The sequence below is a fragment of the Taeniopygia guttata genome, chromosome 15 (assembly GCF_048771995.1).
Source record: "Taeniopygia guttata chromosome 15, bTaeGut7.mat, whole genome shotgun sequence".
Taxonomy (NCBI): Eukaryota; Metazoa; Chordata; class Aves; order Passeriformes; family Estrildidae; genus Taeniopygia; species Taeniopygia guttata.
This window is the reverse complement of record NC_133040.1, coordinates 3,789,279-3,808,727: the sequence shown is the minus strand read 5'-3', so window position 1 is coordinate 3,808,727 and position 19,449 is coordinate 3,789,279. Positions and strand designations below refer to the sequence as shown.

Genomic DNA, 19,449 nt, shown 5'->3' with positions numbered 1-19,449 from the left:
TGAGGCATCAGAAAAATGGAGGCACCAATGATGGAACCCTAATGAAATTCATGGCCAGTGCTGCTCCTATCTGAACAGAAGCAGCCCATTTTACAAACACTGTTTACTCAACTTAAATCTTAGTTCAAATCTCCACTTCTTCACATCAGGTTTAAAGACAAAAACCAAACACAGATCACAAAAGGCATCCATTATTGACAGCATTTATCTATATTTTATCCAGCACTATTAGATACAATCCTTCAACTTCATTTTACTTACATTTTTCTTGTTGCTGTTAAGTGAGTCAAATGCTTTAATCATTGTTAAATTTCTGTAAGGAACAGAAGAGCTGAGTCTGTATCGCACCACATGCCTTACCTCCAAATTTGGAGTCACCAGTGGAGTGATGCTCCTATTAACTGAGTGTTATTCATCAACAGGAAGATACAAACTGAATTTTCTTTCTTTGCCTAGTAGCATTCAGTATAAGAAAATCACTTGGCCCCATTTTAAGATGTCCTTCCCAAAAAACCAAGACATCAGAAATGGCTTTCAATTCTCTGGAACAGAGTATTAGCTGCATTTTTGTTCTTGGTACATGAGAGGAAACATAATTGTGTATCTAACTAAAAATACAGAGACTATCAACTAGAATGAAAATATCCTCTCTGGAATCTCGCCAGTGACAACTGGGCAGACATTCCAGCTCTCATGAAAAATGATCTTTGAAGACATGGCTTTACAGCCTCATTTTTTATATTCTACCTGAAAAATAGCACCTGTCCTAGATCTTCCCTGACACTGTGTTGGGGAACAGGACGGGTCTGAACTCAGGACACCACAGATGGAGGCAACACCACTGCTTCCTAATCCTATTTGTTCTTGAAGATTTATGTCTAGGCACTGATTAGGCCCCATCCTCTTCCAGCTAAGAAACCTTCAAGAAGCACAACCCAGGCATGTTCTAGCACAGCCAGTAAGACAAACATCACAAAGAGTTTCAGCAAGACCAGGACAGTAGTCATTCCTGCATGATCTAAGCACATGACCATGAAACAACATCTGAGTAAAACTACCAATCAAGCTTGTGCAAACACTTCAGGGCTGCATGTTCAACAGATATCCTCTCACACAGTATTTTCTCTCCATCAAGTACCCCACTGAAAGCATGATGGAAGAGAAAGACAAAGACCACCAGATTTCAGGCCTTCAGAGCTGAAAGGACTGGTGTAAGGGCTCACACTGCATTCTGTGATATAGGTGGCCAGGTCCTGCTCCAGGAGGGATCGCTGGGTCTCAGAGGCTTTCAGTTCCACCTCCTTTTGGCTAAGTACAGCCTCCACCTCTGACACTCTCCGGTGCAACCGCGTCATTTCCTGCTCCATCTGCAATAAATATCAAGAGGTTATAAAGGAGGGCTTCAAAAGCTTTGTTTACTGAAACTTTCAGAGCTCTCTTTGTAAGGAATTTGTCTCCAAGAGACTTCTAGCTATGTTTCTCCAAATGGTGTTTAAATTCCGATACCATTGTCTCTGCTCCAGGAATGCACAGTTCTTCTTAAGGACAAAGTAGTAAGTCTAAGTCACCCCATTCATTCAAGCTGCTTGTTCATATTCAGTCATTCTTCGAACCCCAGTTAGCAAAGAAGACACAATCATTTTTCACCTGACTTGCAGAGATGGGTCACTTTAACCTTATCCCAAATCCATGCTGGACCAGAAGATGGTTTCCCCCCATCTCCTTGTCAGGAGCAAATGGTCAAATCCAGAACCGAGCAGGGAGACAAGTAATGGAACTCTCATAAAAGTCTCAAAACAAGCAGTAAGTGTTAAAAGACTCCACCAGGTTCCCTTTATTGGAGCACAGCAACTGTTACAAGACGTTCACCATAAGCAGTGACGTGACAACAGTTATATAAGCAGGAGCTGATGAGTGAGGAAGAGCCCTCAGAACAGTACTGCTGTAATGTGTGTCTGATGAAGAGGCAGGGCCTGCAGGAAGAAGCAGTCGTCTGTGGCACGCTGAGAAAAGCACTGTTTACAATCCAGAGCCGCTTCTTGTTAAGTTAAAAGTATCTACAGCAACAGCATGGCCTAATTTCATCTCCCTTTGTACTGGACAGGAGGCCACCTCTCTGAAGGAAAAGCACTTTGCCCACCACGAGTCTGGATGATCAGCAGCATCTGACAGATCCCTGGACATACAGTGGTTGCAGATTCCTGGAGCAATGGGTGTGGCCAATCGCATAAATAAATACCTTGTGACACTTGTCCTGGGCGTCTTGGAGCTCTTTGCTCTTGAGAAGAAGTGTCTTTTCCATGGAGCTGACCTTGGCTGGAGAATCCACACTTGAAAAAACAGATCTAAAAGAGCAAAGCCAAACAGCAGATGAATATGGGCAAAAGGTACAGAAATCGGATTTATGCAGCCTCTGTAAAGTCATTGGGCACTTACTTATACCAGGATAAAAGAAATGTGATTGTGCAGCAATCACAGCCTAACAGCCATCATTGCAGATCAAACGTACCATAAAAGCTAATGACAGTACATCATTATTAAATAATCCACGTGTACTTCTAGTTACAATATTAATATTTTCCATCAGTGGCTATGTCAGAGTGCAAAACAATAAATCACAGCAGCAGTTTTGCATGATTTGTAGGGATTTATAGGTGCAACAAAATCAGAGCATAAAGTCAACATAACCATTTGGAAACATAACAACTTTTCAGAGAAATGCTTTGTATTTGGTACTTTATTTTTAAACAGGTTTTTAAATTATCATCAAAGTATAAAAGCCCTACAAACTTCAACATGTCATAGACTGCACTACAGGAAGAAGAATTTAATATCCTTAGTTACATTCTGTGAATCAAAATTGAAACTTCCCTAACCCAATTCATATGATCCCTACAAACCCAATCAATATCAATATGATTAGTCACACTGCAGAACTTCAGAGTTCCACTTACAAGTAATTTTTTCCTCAGACACAACTGTACTGTTCAAAACAATTTGACTCCAGAAGCCAGGGGAAAATATTTACTTGTTCTTAAGCTTTCTGTCTAATTGAGACTCAGCATTTAAGAAGTTTACCATTCCTGTTAGTTTAAATTTATTTTAGTTCCTGTTAGTTTAAATTTATTTTAGAAAAGGATAGGAAGCCACCTGATGTTTAGGAGCATATTTTTAGTGCTTTGCAAAGTCTTAAATATGCAACCTGCAACCAAAAAATTAAGTACACACATCAAAACACAATTTAAAAAATCACATTCTCCCTCGCATAAAATGATTCAGACTAGAGACTCGAGCAGTTAATGATGGAAGCAGTGTTAACTGATAGATGAAAAAGCAGCAGTACAATGAAGGTGCTAATAAAAGATCACACAGGCTGCCCACACGTTGCTTTCTGCTTCTCCTGGCCACAGTTTGGTGTGCAGCCAGTTATCCCCACAGAGAGAAAGGAGCTTTGAGCAGCTCTCTGCATAGAGCCAGACACCCACACACAGCAGCACAGGCTCCTCTCAACACCAAGGAAAGTTTCATTCCATCACCACCATTTTCTGAGAAAAATCTACTGCTTAATCCAACTGGATATGCAGCAGAGGCACAGACAGATATACATGGATTTTAACAAAAAAGCAGCAACATTTCTGTATCAAACAGATTTTCAGCACCACCACCTTGAACAGTGATTTGGAAAGACTGTTTTAATATCAGCAAACAAACACGGCAAAATCCACCAATGCTGCCTTGAAAGGTCAGATATTAATATATCTCTTCAGAAATCTGATATGGAAAAACTTGGAAGAAAGAATCCTGCATGTCAATGGTAGAGATATGATCAGGACTTACTAAAAAAAAATGTTTCAAATTAATGTTTTGATACAGCATTCCTTTAGCCCTGGTCCAATAAATCTAATCCATCAAATTACCATATTTAAAATCAATTTATAAAGCATGTCTATACTCCTACAGAGAAAAAGCAACCATCTGAGAAAGATGCATATTAAATCCCATAACAGCTGGGTGTACAAACAAGGCTAAAAATGAATAGTTGAGAAAAGCAGTCTAAAAATACAAATTAAAGCTCACATTAACTAAAAAAGACACTAAGGAATCTGCTTTCAAATGTTAATCAAATATATGTAAATAGCTGCAAATATGTACTGAGACAAATCTGAAAATCTTCTTTTAATAAAAATTTAGATTTACAGGTCTAAACTGCATTGGCTAAAACTATCTTTTTCTTAAAATTATAGTTTCAACTTTAACCACCACTTTTTTACTTCCATTCTTTTCAGATCTGAGGCATTACCTAAGAAAACTAGCCAGCTCTCACAAAGCTGGTTTTATTTGTGTCTTCTATTCCATCTCCCTAAAGGAGCTAATTTTATTTATCATTTTTGCTTGTTGATTTTATTTGCTATTAAAAGAATCAGAGCCTAATATTACAGGCACCATTTTGCATTTCAAAAATTTCTCATGGTAAGCCAGATGAAAACATCCCCAGGCACTGCAAGGCAGGAGGGAAAAGGAGGGATTCAGGGAAGGAAAGGAAGAGCTCTGCAAAAGGTAGGAAGTCCAGCAAGGTGGGATGGGATGAGACAGGGCACAGGGACTGCTGAAGCTTGAATTTCATGAGGTGACTGCAGAGGGAGCTGCTCCTCAGGGCTGGTGATGGCTTTGTAAGAGGAGAGAAGGCTGCAAACACAACTACAATCTTTCTTCCCCATCCCTTGTTCAAAGTGAGAAAGAAATTCCTTAAAAATATATGTGCTGGTGACACGATGATTTTCCTGTCATGGAAACAGTACATCTTATCCCCAAGGAAAGCTGATCTCAGTTAGCACTGGATACACAGATTTTAGGAGACATGCTCTCTCAGTAATTCTTTCCTGTGTACAAATTGTATTAGAACAACTTCCTGAACATCCATACAACCTTCAAAGTATCAGAAAGGGGCAGACAGAGGAAATCAAGAGAAATGGAATACTGGTTAATCTAATAAGCCTTGTCATGGTGATAGAAGCTCTCAACAGAGCATGACATGGTGGAAAATACCCACATTTCTGGAGCACTTATATTCTTCCTCAGTCAGCATCATTGCAGAAATTAAATACATACAATCCAACATCAAAAGCCATGATGCAAAGCTATCATTCAGGCTGGGACCATCTCAGAGTATTTCATTTAATTAACTGCTACATCTGGATAAATTCTCTTAGCACAACAGAGCAGTTTCTGCTGTTTCCTCTCAAGTGTGAAAAAAAATTATTAACAAAAGGTAACCAGCTCCATCAACAAAAAAACAGCAATAAAAAAAAAATTAAAAAAAAAAAAAAAACACCAAATCCAACTCTAGAGTACCAAGCTCTCATAGCACTGGCTGTGCCAATTTACTTTTCCAGAGCAGCAATGCCTGCATGACTAAAAGCCAAGTTAACTTAGAGCTGACTAGTGATTTCACAGCTAGATCAGCAGCAGCCTCAACCAGCAGAATGAGCAGAAATGGTGCTGCTTGTGTAAAAGCTCCTCCAGCCCTCAGTGGTTGAGATGAAGAAGAAAAAAAGCATGGGAAAAGCTCCAAGCTGATTCTTGGTATCCAACTTGTACCTCGTGCATCCCATCACATCTTGTAACTTCCTGTGTCCTTTTCTGCCACTGTCCTAAACCCCCAACTCACCTGTGCTGCTTCCTTCTCACAATGATTGGCACCATCTGTCCTAATCCTGGCCCCCACACAACATGCTGATAATCTCATCCCCCATCCCTCATGCTCTATTCTTTTTAGCATTATACTCATCTGTACCTTCCACCCCCTCGTAAATGCTTGCTCAGGCCTAAAAAAAACCAACCAAAAACAAACAGTGATACCATCAATCTGTGAATAGAGCTTGCTGAAGCAAAGCATATTTTTGGTATGCTCATCCTGTACTTCCTCTTTCATCTATCTTTGGTGAAAGAGCTTACCAGAACCCAACAAACTGCTGGAAGAAATCAGTAGAAATCCTTCTTTTTGGAGGAATGGCCCATTTTAACTCAGTGTTTTATAATGACAGTCACGAATCCATACCAAATTTTTAAATTAAAAAAACCTCAACCCCAGTAACCCAAAGCAAACCAGAAAACAAAACCCCAGAAATCTTGAAAAAACACCATTTCTTAGGACCTTAGACAGAGAACATAGGCAGGCAAAACTTTGCATAATGAACTATTTTTTAATTAGGCACTTATTTTTTATTAGGTATTTTGATATATTTTATTTGGTATTTATTTTTTATTAGGCACTAATTTTATTAGGTATTTATTTTTATTAGGCAGTTTGGTATATTTGGTTAGCCCTGGATTTATAACATATTTATCTTATGCTTCTGCTAGTCACCTGCAAAAGACAAGAACAATTTTATTCCACCACTTGATGCAAATTTTTGGCAGCTAAGGGCTTCTGTTACTTGTTCTCTGCACTGGAGATCAGCCATGGTTAGGGACAGGAAGTAAGGTGGGGCTGGCTTTTAATGGAATTAAACTCTTGGTTGCCTCTTGTCACAGTCACACGCTTGCAGCCAAGCCAGCAGCCAGATTTGCAGTCAGACAGGCTTTTCTCCCCCACATCCAGAATTCAGAGGCCATGCTGAGAGGAGGAGTTAGCTGGTCCTTCTCTGCAGCCTCAGCCCAGCCCTCCTAAGAGCAGATTGACTTAAACACTTTGCTAGTACAGGAACCCACGACTTAAGCAATGCCCTTGATTTCTCCTGATTGCACATTAGTGCCTTGCCTTTTGCATTTTTGTTAAATCTCACGTTTGTAAGAGGGACACAAATTCTTCTCAAATCTCCTGGTATGGAGCAGCAGACAGAGCAGTGTAATTCAATGGACCCTTCTAAACTACACATCAACCACGTAATTTCTGGCAACAGGTCTAAGTGACTCAGGCAAACCCTTCTAGCCCGAAGTCATTGGGAGAGTGGAAAAGAGAACTTCTGTTATCCTTCTGTCCTTCTCTTTTAGCTGCCTTGTCTCTGAAGTATTTGAAACACTCAGCTCAGCCATAGCTTCTTACTGTCCAGGGCACAAGGGCAAGAGCATAACCCTCACCTTCAGAGTTTGAGAGCCCCCAGATGAAAAGTGATGAAAGTTTCAAGGACCTTGCCACCGGCACTCTGCAGTTGCCCGGCCTTACTGTAAGCAGCACTAGAGGGTTCGTGCTGCAGACAGGAAAATAGATCTGCATCACTTAGCAACCGTAAGGATAGACTTTCACAGGAAAAGATTTCTTTTTTAAATTCTGGACTGATAAACTTCATGACTTAGGGCCTTCCAGAGAAGGCATCCCAAGATTCACAACAGATTAGCCCCCTCCACACTTTACTGTTCTTCATCTAAGAATTTGATTTTCAAGGCAGTGTGGACAGAAACAGTTTCTATTTTCTCAAGTAAAACACACACCAGACAATATGTTATAAGTAAGAAGTTATCTTTATGACCCATTTGCAGTGGTATTGAGAATAAACTAATCACTGCATTATTTAAATACAGTTATTTTAAAGTGCCCATAAAGGCTTTGCCATACTTAAATCACCTTCTTAGAACAAAAGGCAAGTATTTACTGCTAAAAATAAGTGCATTTATCGAGATCTACTCAAGAAAAAGAAACCATTAAGATCTACTCATATTAAAATTATTTAGGGAAAAATTAAATATAAGATGACTTTCTGTTCCAGTTTAAGAAAAAACAGGCCACACCAAACAGAAATTTTATTTCAGTCAAAATTTCTGCAGAGGACATTAATCTCTATATTCATTTGCTATACCTCTTCTCACCTATTCCCAAAAATCAAATGTAACTTCCATATGCATTTTTGGTACCAGCTCCACAGAGAAAGCATCTCAGTCCATCTGCCACAGCGCTCTCATCCTCCAGCACAGTTACACCACTGTTCTGAGACTTTACCCCACACTCCTCCTCAGTTCTAGTCCTGGGCCCAATTACATGCATGTTTTTACCACACATATATGGTCACTGTTGAGGCTTTTCTGACTGTTACCTGAATGGTCACATAGACCTGGTACACAGATTGCAGTTTTCCAAGCAGACAAGATAACAGCCTAAGTTATCTCACTCCTAAATTAAGACAGATTTTAATTCTAGGTATCTACAGATCTAACATTCCATCCTGCTAACAATATTTGATCATTTCACCAAAATAACACTTTCTGGGGTTTTATATCCTCTCCCTTCCTTCCTCTTTTGCCATAAAAGCAACTCTGCTGAGGAGGGGAAGGCAAAGATTCCCTTTTTATTTATGGCATAACCATCATATAACCTTGATTCACGGTGTGAGCAAGATCAAAGATGTCAACAGTATCACCAAATTCGGTGACAAGCTTACTGCAGAGCAACTATCACCAATATGACATAAAATGAAACTCAGTTAAGACAGATTGACGGTGAAGTCCCTGAAGGGAGCAAAACAGCAGCAGGAATGAGGGTTGACATGAAAATACAGTGCATTGAGTCACTAACCCAGCCAAAGCCACTGCATTCCTGAGAGGCCTCCTGGTCCTGAGCTAAGGACTTCCCAACTTAACACACTGCACTAATACTTGTCCAATAGCTCTGTCATCAGAAACAACCACCCACCACATCAAATGGTTTATATCACACTACTTAGGGTCTTCTTTTTCTCTGACTCCATTCTCTTGAAATCATGTTTTCTTTCCATTGAAAACCATTTCTCTGAGGTCTTTACATCCCTCCACACACATGGCCACTGCATATTTGATCTGAATCTCCAGTCTCTGAACACACACCCCAGCAATGTCCAGTCCTCCTATTTCACTTGACCCAGCAGCACAGAGCCAGCTGCCATGCAGCTCCTTCCCTTGCTCCCTGACCCATCACTGCACATTCCCAGGTTAGTGGAGCTCCTTTTCTATGGATCACTGATTCAGCCTTACACATTCCCAGCACTTAATGCCCACTCTCTGACCCAATAAAATAACACCATCCCCTTTTTCCATCTCTGAACTCCTCAGTATTCTCCTCCTTGCAGGGATCTGCAGTACCAGAAATGCAATCACCTACTGCTCCCTGCTAAACAGCAACAACTAATCCAAACTATTTGAACTACAATTTTTATAATAACTGGTTTAGAATTAATCTCTCCATCCCATTTCCTTCCCCTCATCCCAGAAATAATTAGAGAACAGTAGGACATGCACAAGACACACCAGCAACAGATAAAGCCCGAATCTGGCAGCTTCCCTACAGCAGAGTACAGGTCAGTTAAAACAGCTTTCCCTCACACACATACACCATCCTCTCTGCAACAAACCTACCCATTTCTTCAGCAGTCCTATCCACCTGAGCAATAATTTCAACTTACTCTGATCTGAGTATCCCCAAAGCCTTGATGAATGAAAACCCCACAAACGGCAAATCTTCCCCTGAGAATCCTGCTGGGTTCAACTGGCGCGTAGAGGATAAAACCCGCGAATTCTTCTCTGGTTCATCAAAATTTGAGGTGTCATCATCAGACTTGAGAGTAGGAACGAAGGGGGGAGGAGCTGGTGGGAAAAAAGCAAGAAGAAAAGACAAAATTCAGCTACAGTTCACTCTGCAACAGTCCCACTCATTCAGTGCTTGCAATGGCACTGCAGCTCCTGCTTTTAATCTTGCTAACACAAGCAGACCGAGCTGCTGCTCTCAAAGCGTATTACAGCAACAAGATATTAACCCCTGAGCTGCCAACATGGCTACCACTCTGCAGGCACAGCATCTCCCACACTGATCAAACTGGGGTTTAGCTTAGGCATTAGGGAGTCTGAGGTTTGGGGTTTTTTCAGGTTAAGATGTTGGGTTTTTAACACATAAATAAAATCAATGCACCAGGATAAGAAAATCATTACTGTAATATAGCCAGAAGCCTGTCAATTCTGATTCAGCTTGAAAAGGAAAATGTCTCCAACCTGTCCAATTAGTGACACTACCTGAGAAAGAAGCCTGATCCGGTGCTAGTCAGCTAAGGGATATATCTCAGCCTTTAACACTGACAACAATCTGCCCAGCATGGGTTTCTAATCAACAGCAAACTGGTCTTTCTCCTGGAAGGTTCTAATGAACTATAGCTACTAAAAGCTCACTGGTCTTTAGGAAAAGAAGATTGATTTTATTTCTCTAAAAGAGCTGGCTTAAGATCTGGAACTCTTGCCGGGACACCACTGCAGTCTGGCTCTGATACAATCAGCTCTGAAGAGAGGTATAAATAGCAGGAATTACAATGTATTTCTTACTATAATTTCTAAATTGGTACCACTTAACTTGCTAAGCAGTTGTTTAATTCCAGATGATTTTCTCGTGCTTGCTTCAGTTTAATTAACCTAAGGAACAAAAGGACAAGTTCTTCTTGGTGCTGTGCAGCACCCGAGCTACCTGCTGGCTTGGCTACGTGTGGGAAAGGAATGAATGCAGAAGCCCTGCTGTGCAATCTCTACATCATTAAATCACATTTCCTGACATTTATTTATTTAATTTCATCGCTCGGGTCCCCACTCGCTGCAACTCTGAGATCAGCAAAGGGGAGACAGCTCCTCAGCCAGCAGCTAGAACAGCCCATTGTCACCAGCTGATGGAAGTGAAGTGTGCTAAAACCGTTACCATGGATCCAGTATGGATCTCCTGTAGCTGAAGGGCTGATGAGGACTGAAGGACTGGGAACAAACACTGGAACCCCTGCAGTGCAGGCTCCCTGCTCCCGAGTCCCCGACCTGCCTGCGGCATGACAGACGCTGCTGCCCGTGAGTGCCAGGGGCACAGCGAGTCAGTCATGGCTGGAGGCACTGGCTCCCTCTGGGTGCCAAAGCCTTCCACTGCCCGCCTTTCACTCTCCATTCCCCCGCTGGAACTACCCACCAGACCAGCATTAACAGACAAAATAATAAATAAATAAAGAAGCTGTCTCTGTCAACTGCCAAATCCCAGCTACACACGCAGGCTTCGGTAGCAGCTCCCTGAAGAGCCATCCTGACGCTGCTCCCAAGCAGGGAGGTGAGAAGAAATTCCATGAAGCAGATGCTGCTCGTGTACAGTAGTTCCAAATACATTAGAATGAGATAAATGGGGAAAACACACAAATTAAATAGGTTCTGTTGTTAGCAGTTTAAGCCCACTGGAACTTACCAGCTCCAGAACATTTAAAATGTATGTCAGTATCACAAATTTATAAATTTCTTCTATTTAATTGGTTATCAGCATTATATTATATTTTTTATTATATTTATGCAGCATAAACATAATTTTAAAATACATATTGTTGATTTGGAGATGTATTTCCTTTTAAAAATTACCTAATGTCAGGATAATGTCCAGCTTAATTCTTAATGATTAAAAACAGAAAAGTAACAGAAAACAATTTGTAAACCTATCATCTTTAATACAAATACAAGCCCAAAGTGTAGTTAATTCACAGCAGAGGAGAATCAGTTCAGGATTAGTATTTTTTAGTTTCAGGACCTTCGCTGAAAGAACTCTTCTCTCTCACAGAAAGGGGTTGCTGTGGGATTTTTAACACTGTTTTTGAAGGCAGATACTGTCTATGAGGTAAAGTAATAGAGAAAATAGCAAACTCTTCACTTCATCTGCAAAAGGCTAGAACATTTTTTAAAGAGGTAGCAAAAACCAACTTAGATGCCTTTTTATAATGGTACAAGCACCCTGTTCTGTACTCCCCAGAGCCTGGAAGATAACTTCATCTCTGAAAGAGCCATCTAAAGCCTTACTTCCCACCAGAAATTAGCAAAGAAGATCTTAAGAGTCATCTTCAAGGCCTTGCAATTAAAAAGAAAGTTGTTCCTCTTACCAACAATAAGAATTGCTACTCAAACCACATGCATGAAAGAAAATACCATTTAACTATGCATGCACGTAAAAAGATGAAAAAGCACTCAGTGGGGGAACAATGGATGCACAAAGATAAAACTGAATTTGAGACAGAGCAAACCTTTGGGGCTGGTGGGAAACTAGTTTAAAGAGCACAATGTTTTACACTACAGCTTCCTCTGATGTTTAATAAAATATGAGAACAAAGAAGAGAAATTGTGAATACTAGATTTAAAAAATGAAAAAAATCCTTTGCCCTGTATTTTGCATTCACTAAAATCCATGACTAACAGTCCAAAATCTCTGCAACTCTGCCGTATAACTTTGTTACAATATTTGTATCAAGAAATAGTAGTACCTAAAGAGAAAACTGGGAACAGTCATTTGACAAAAACACCTCTATAAGTAGTTCTGAACTTGTCAACAGTGGCTGAAAATGAGAAGCAGAACTTCTGAAGAAGTTTCAGCATGTTGGAGAAAAAAAATCACTTAGGGGTAAGAGGGAATAACTTTTAAAAAAACAAAAAGCTAGATCCACTCTGTCTGATGTTGTTAATTATCTGGTGGCTTCCTCACAGATTTGTATTCCTCAGACTAATAAGTCCTTTATCTGATGTCCAAAATACCCACAGAATAAACAAAGTAGTCTTGTAAAACCAAGCTAAAACAGACAAGCAATTTTGTCCTCAAGTGTGGGTCACACCATGGCATAATGTCTAGTTAAGTTATTATTTCTTGCTTAAAATCAGAAAGCTGTCACACAACTATAGCATTTCAGAACAAGATGAAGAATGCAAATACATTGATGTACTTATCAGTTGTTCCTTTAAAGGGAAGGATCCTTCAGCAGAGGTCAAGATAAGCCTCTGAGAAGTAAAAGTGAGCACCATGCCATCACATCTGACAAGGTGACAAATTTGCACTTTTCTCAGGCTCACCCAAAAGGGAGGCAAAAGTATTACTCAAAAAGACAGTAAACCCAGTGCTTCTACTCACACAAACTGGTTGGGTACAAAAAGAGCTCATTTGGTCTCCAACACGTTACAACGAACGTACATGTTCTGTTTACCATTTAAAGTATCTTGTAGAGAACTGCATGTTTTAAAAAAGCCAATTCCTTGCCTAGATACATCCCCACTTGTGGAAGGATGTAACCCTCTTCCATCTGTTCCAAAGAATGGCTTTCAGAGGAAAAGGGGGTGTTGCAGGTTGCTAAGTTTAAGAGAAAAAAAAAAAAATGAAAAAATGAAAAAGAGAAAGGAAAAATCCAAGAGCACCACACATACTCCAGTACTTTAATCAGTTTATCATTAAGATTAAATAAAGTGTCTCTTTTGGAAAAAAAGCCTTTTTCTTTAAACTCTGCTTCAGTTTGTGTATTTATGACTGGTACAAAGAACATTGCCTTAACCAGGTCTTTCCATCCTTTCAAAATATTTTCATGCAAATTCACAAAAGAGAGACTACAATTCCCCTGGGACAGCGAAAGACTCAACTGAAATAGGAAACTTAAAAGCAACACAGAATGTTTCTTAAGGATAAAAATGTGTCTCTTCTTGATCTACAAGGTGATCTATAAATGCTTTCTGAGGAAAAGCATCCACACAGCCTTTTTAAATAGGATAGGCATTCATCTTCCTCAGGCTCTAACAGACCTATTTGAGAAAGTGTTATGAAAGAAAAACAGACAATCCCAGTGATGAAACTAAAGGAAATTTTTGTTAAGACCACTTACAAAAAAGGCACTGTGGTAGTTCTAACTTATCATTACAATATTATCTTAACACCTTTAGTGTTTTGTCAAGACAATGAGCCAACACATACATTTCTATTAATAAAAATGATTTCCAACCTGCAATGCAAGTGATCTCCACTTCAAGAAACAAGTCAACACATTATTCTGAAGACAAAAATTTAAATGAAACACCACAATGTGTTACTGTTAACATCCTGAATGACAACATGGTGTTCATAAGGATAAGTGTCTTGGACTTATGAATAATGAGATTTGGGTCCTGCCTCTTTAACAGCAGAAAACAGTTTAAAAATCAGTCATTAATACTTCTGTTTGCACGAGACATTAACTCTTGTCTTTCCATATATGTAGTTTCCATGTGCAAGTCCAAATATGCCATTCCATTTTCAAGACCGCTTGGACTGTAGTTACAAAGCAATTCTTAAAATGAAAGGCTCTTTATGCTGTACACATATTGCCTAGGCAAGAATTAAAGTTTTCTGACCATCTCCCAGCTAGACTTCAGCAAGCAGATTTTCTATTCCAAATTAAAAAGCTGATGCATTTTATGGATGTCAAATCACAAGACAACAAAAAAAATCCCCAAATTATACAGAATGAAGCCTTTTTGCTGATAACTCGAGTATGTCATTCCCTCATTCTCTACCTCTGATTTTAGACACTTTTAGGTACTCAAATGGTTCTGTTGTAAATTTCCCAGTGAAACGCCTGATCATTTAGCTGAAACACAGATAGAAATACATTTAATTCAGGTAAATAAATTCCAAAATATTTTCAGAAAATTCTCCAGTAAATGAACACAAACTTTTGAAAGTTTTGGTTTGTTTTATTTTTGGGGAGGAAATGCATTGGTATCTGTTTTTGGGTGTGGTTTTTAAAATAAGTATAAGAAGTTATTAAATAGCAGAAAAGAGACAGAGAGCAACAGAGAGCAGAATCTGTAAGTGTGTTTCAGGACCATACTCCAACAAAGGAGAAAAATCACCTGTTGAGAAAAGTTCAGATAAACCTGAGCCTAGGTTTAATGGTTTTATTCTTTTTCCGTAACTTAAGAGCTGCTTCTGCAGATACATTAGGTGGACCCAGGGAAGTTGGGAGCTTTTTTTAGAGGCAATGATCTTTTGGAAAGAGGTTTACTAAAAAGTCAAGTATTTCAAGGTTACCATAACAACAAAGTGTAACACTGAAAAACCCCTTAATGACACATTCTTAACCAAAATCGTTGTATTAAGAATGGCTACCCTGGAGCTCTCAGCATGATAATTAAATACCTGCAAGGCAAAGGTACCAATTTTTCCCTACCTTGCTCAGCCTGAAATAGAAATTACATCACTGCCCTTATAGGCTATAGGAAAGTCTGACTCTACTGACACAGAATTTGTCTAACAACTGTGGATCACAGTCACTTCAGTTGGCAAAGGCTTTAGGATCACCCAGTCCCAACACTCCATAACCTTAAAGTCTTTGACCAGATTAACTTGGGGTAGTGAGATTCTTTAATGTAAATCTAAATCCTATCACCTCTTCCATCACCCATCTTCTCAAGCTGCCATTTCTCCAGTTAAATATCTCTATCAGCAGAGGTCAAGATTAGAAAGAAGCCTTTAGCTTTTAGATAGCCCAGGGCAAACCTGACCCAGGTTTTGAACAGAATGACAGCAAAACTGCTCAGAAAAACCAGCGCAGGGAGAACCACTACCGAGAGCAAAGCAATAGGTGATACATTGAATCCGTGCTTGAAGCACGGAGACTGCTGTGTTTTGTGCCAGTTACAGTGGGGATTTATCAAGTATGAGGCATAACAACAAAATGAGGGGTCAAAACTGCATGAAACCTCACAGCAGGTAGGTGTGGATATTACAGGGAATGATGCAATCAGCTGGCCAGCTGCAGACAGAAATGGGATTTTTTAAATCCCAAATGATTATTCCAACATCATAACCACACCAGGGCTGCCTAGTGTCTTGCCCATCAGCATCACCACTGTCACACAAATTGGCAAAATGCTCCATTAACTCCTGCAGCTGTGTGAATACTACATAGGAAATTGCCAAGGAAACACCAGAACATATGCTCACATGTCTTTCTTCTCTCTGTATCTGATATAAATGCAGCACAAAATTCAGGAACAAAAATTGGTGGCTTCAGCAGGGCTCTTGGGAGAGAAGGCATAGAGCGCTGGGAAATGTATGCTGAAGTGATGAAAAGGGCTGGAGGCTCAATGGCTCTCAAAGGGCAGAAACAATGGAATTTAACAGAACAGCAGCTCCACAAGTTCAAAATTAATGAATCAACAGAAAAGTGAGCAAACAGTCTGCAGAGCTGACAGCTGAAGTGCTGAGATAGTCATCAAAAGTAGAAGCACTGGCTTAGCAATTTATCATGGAAAATGGAGCAGAATCATTCCCTTACAGAATATTTGACAAAATACATAAGGCAGACATGTTGCTTGCCCAGATAAACTTACAGTCCAAATAATCTAAAATACTCTCCAACACAATCAGATCCCCATAGAGATCACTCATGAACTGTGAAGTATTTGTTTTTGCCATGGAGCTGGTGCCTCAGTACTTCCAAATACCAAATTCCATTGCTTACATAGTATTATAAGCAGTTTTCTGCATAGAGAATTATCTGGTTCACTGGTTTTATTCAATTCCTGGTTGAATGAACAGATTTTTGACCAAAAAAAAAAAAAAAAAAAGCAGTAATACATTATCCCCATTGACTTTGACAAAAAGCTCCAATGGCCCCTATGGCCACAGACATTTCATCACCTACTGGAACTACAAAAAGTAACCCAACCTTAAGTAAAGCTGGTTCACAAGTAACAAAAGAGAAATCTGAGGATACAACAACAAGAAAAGATGAAGCCAAATTTAGCAAACTGAAGTGGGAAAGTCCTGAAAAAACATACTGATGCCTTTTAATCCGAAGAAGGACATAGAAAGGACCATTTTGATTTTCCAGTCTAGTGCCTGCAGTAATACGGCAACTGCATCAGAAATTCATAGAGTTTTATTAAACATCCTCTTACCTTACAATTTTTACCTGAGATGTTAACACAGCATTTGCAAAAACCAAAATGAGCTGTTTTGTTAAAAACACCTGCTCCAGGAACCAGTCCTGTTTCATTATGAATAATTCAGATCAAACACACTTAAATACTCATTGTACACATTTTCCCAGTACCAAAAAAAACCAAGAAATTGTTTACAAATATAATTTTATTCTACTTACAATTACGGATATTGTTCCAGTCAATTTTAGAAAAAAATGGATGGCAGCAGAGATCCTCATAACCCAGCCTTTCCTTCTGCCCACAGAGCAAGCTCTGGATCAGGTCAAGAAAGTCACTGCTAACTTTCACATCCTCTGGGAACTTCAGAAATCTCTGCATTAGAAAGAAATGGATTTCTGCTCAGTAGGAAAACAGGCTCAGAACAGGAAGATTAAGTTTCATTATTCTGAGATATGTTAGGTACAAAGGATGAATATTTATAGCACAAAAATAAAAGCATGGTGCATTTTATCCAAGTAGGCTTTTATATGCATTACTGCAGTAAAGATAAGAACATAGGAACAACCATTCCCACCAAGGCAAACAGTATCCCAGGTCAGCATCTTATGCTGAACAATGGCCAATGGCACACAGAGATGGAAGAGTAAAAGAGACACTTCTCAAAAAAAATCTCACAAACTTTCAAAGGGTGGGTCATAGGAATCAGGGATGATGACACCTGTTACAAAAAATAACTTGATTCCTATAATACCTATATAAATACAACACAGGACATATATTCCAAATATTTTATGAACATGACAAAGTAAGAGACATCCATAAACTTATGGAAAGCTGAGAAAAACAGCTTTTAGTTACAACCTTTTTACTTGAGAACAGGGAAGGAGTTCTCTCTACCTGGAAGTTCATGATGTTATTGAAAGTTTTTGCTGATGTGCCTTCAGTGAAGGGAGACCTTCCATAAATCATTTCGTAGGCAATGACTCCAAGGGACCACCAGTCACACTCGGGGCCGTAGGAGGCTTTGCCATCCCCTCCCAGCCCTGTCAGCATCTCTGGTGCCATGTAGTCAGGTGTGCCCACAGGGAGCCTGGCATTTACCTGGGAGCAAAGACAAACCAAGTGAAATTAAAGCACTTTCTGTTCAATGGCATCTTGGTAATAAAACAAAGTTTTATTTTACCCCCATGTTTTTTTCTTTTTAATGAGACAATTTTCAGCCCTTCACATGAATTTTAAGAAAGTAATTTTAAGCAAAGCTGTTTAGCAAATAAGCAGTAGGTTAAGGAAACTGCTGATAAACAAACAAAGCAAGTTATTTGATATAAAGAGTAAAATTATCAGAGCTAATTGTTACTATAAAAGTAGAAAAGTACTATTCCAAAAAGCACAGAAATATTAAACTGATGTTTGTTTTAAAACAGCAAACATACTCTGCTTCAACTAGTATTAACAGGAACATAGCTGAAATTTCAAAAATGGTCAAGTTTAGACATAAATATTTCCTGCCCTCATTACATTCTCTGTCACCTTTACTTTTTTACCTAGTGGACATGATCAGCAAAGTACTAATATTTTAATTTCTGGACTGCTTAGAAAAGGTAATTCAGGAGCCAATGCTGCAATCATTTTTGTGCAATCATTTTGAGTAGCAAAAAGAATGAAACAAAACAGCAAGCAGGCTAACACAAAAACCTATAAGTGACTGAAGAGATAGTGTGAAGAAAAAAAATTTTTAAAATTTAAATGCAATGCAGAGAAGCACTGAAACTGTAAGAGCAGGGAAAACAGGAAATTAAGAATCACATTACAAAGAAAATGTTATGGAAAAATAAAAACTGTAAAACAAGACAAATATGGTACAGAACTTCATGTTCTCACTTGAATACATTTAAATTTTAAAAATTTTCACTGGAAGTTGTATGCAGTTACCAAAACTTTCAAGCAACTTATAAAAATCTCCACTGATTTAGATTTGATGCAGTACTTTCTGGTGAGCAAAGCCCAGAAAAATTTCAATGTGACTCATTTTGATCAAGAGCTCCCCAGTCTTCAAAGTTATGTCACCTTAGTTACAACAGGCACAATTTTTATTCCAACTATAAATCCATGTCCCCTTTAAACACAGAATTGAACAAGTGTGAGAATCTATAGAAGTATGATTTTGTATCACAGTGCAGCACCATGAGAAAGCAAACTTACCATTACCTCTCTTGTGTATTAATATTTTAATAAGCAAATATTAAAGAGCTGAGGGCTGCAAAAGATACTTGAGCTCATGCTTGAAAAGCCATTCACAAAAGGAAAAATACAATTGGGAATAGATTCCATAGTGGACAAGAAAGGCAGAAGAGAGAAGAGCAAGGTGTAATCAAAGAACAGATAACAAGTTAGTTTTCCCTTTTCAACTGGGCTATCCAAAGAAGCCACAGACAAAGTTTAAATCTACATTGTTACCGTTTTGTTTACTGTCATTTTGGCTGCTGACCCAAAGTCCACCAGTTTGATGTGTCCCGTTCGATCAATAAGAACATTCTCTGGTTTGATGTCCCTGTAAGCCAGAAAAAAGCAATCAGAACCCTTCCAGACCATTCCCTACTGTCACATCCAGATAACAGGATATCCCTATTCACCTATACTCAACCACATGCATAAAGCCTTTCAAGTGGGAGTCTTCTTCCAAAAATTGCCTTGTTTCCAGGTACATATGGAAGTATTACAGCTCCCCTTATTTCATGGAAGGTTAATAATTATTGGCAGCAGATGAAAAGAGAAGATGATTTTGCACCTTGACTTCATTGTAACTGA

General features: G+C 39.1%; 1 protein-coding gene across 9 annotated transcripts in view; it reads right to left on the bottom strand.

Annotated features, from left to right (window-relative positions):
- CIT (citron rho-interacting serine/threonine kinase) overlaps positions 1-19,449 on the bottom strand; it is a 68,684-nt gene that overhangs the window by 44,840 nt on the left and 4,395 nt on the right. For all 9 annotated transcript variants that reach the window (XM_072936032.1, XM_032751254.3, XM_030285370.4 and 6 more), the window contains exons 6-11: positions 19,099-19,192; positions 17,539-17,742; positions 16,860-17,013; positions 9,372-9,552; positions 2,240-2,345; positions 1,224-1,367 (exon numbers count right to left, since the gene is read on the bottom strand). In XM_072936032.1, the coding sequence (XP_072792133.1) occupies positions 1,224-1,367; positions 2,240-2,345; positions 9,372-9,552; positions 16,860-17,013; positions 17,539-17,742; positions 19,099-19,192 (883 nt within the window). The remainder of the gene's footprint in view (positions 1-1,223; positions 1,368-2,239; positions 2,346-9,371; positions 9,553-16,859; positions 17,014-17,538; positions 17,743-19,098; positions 19,193-19,449) is intronic.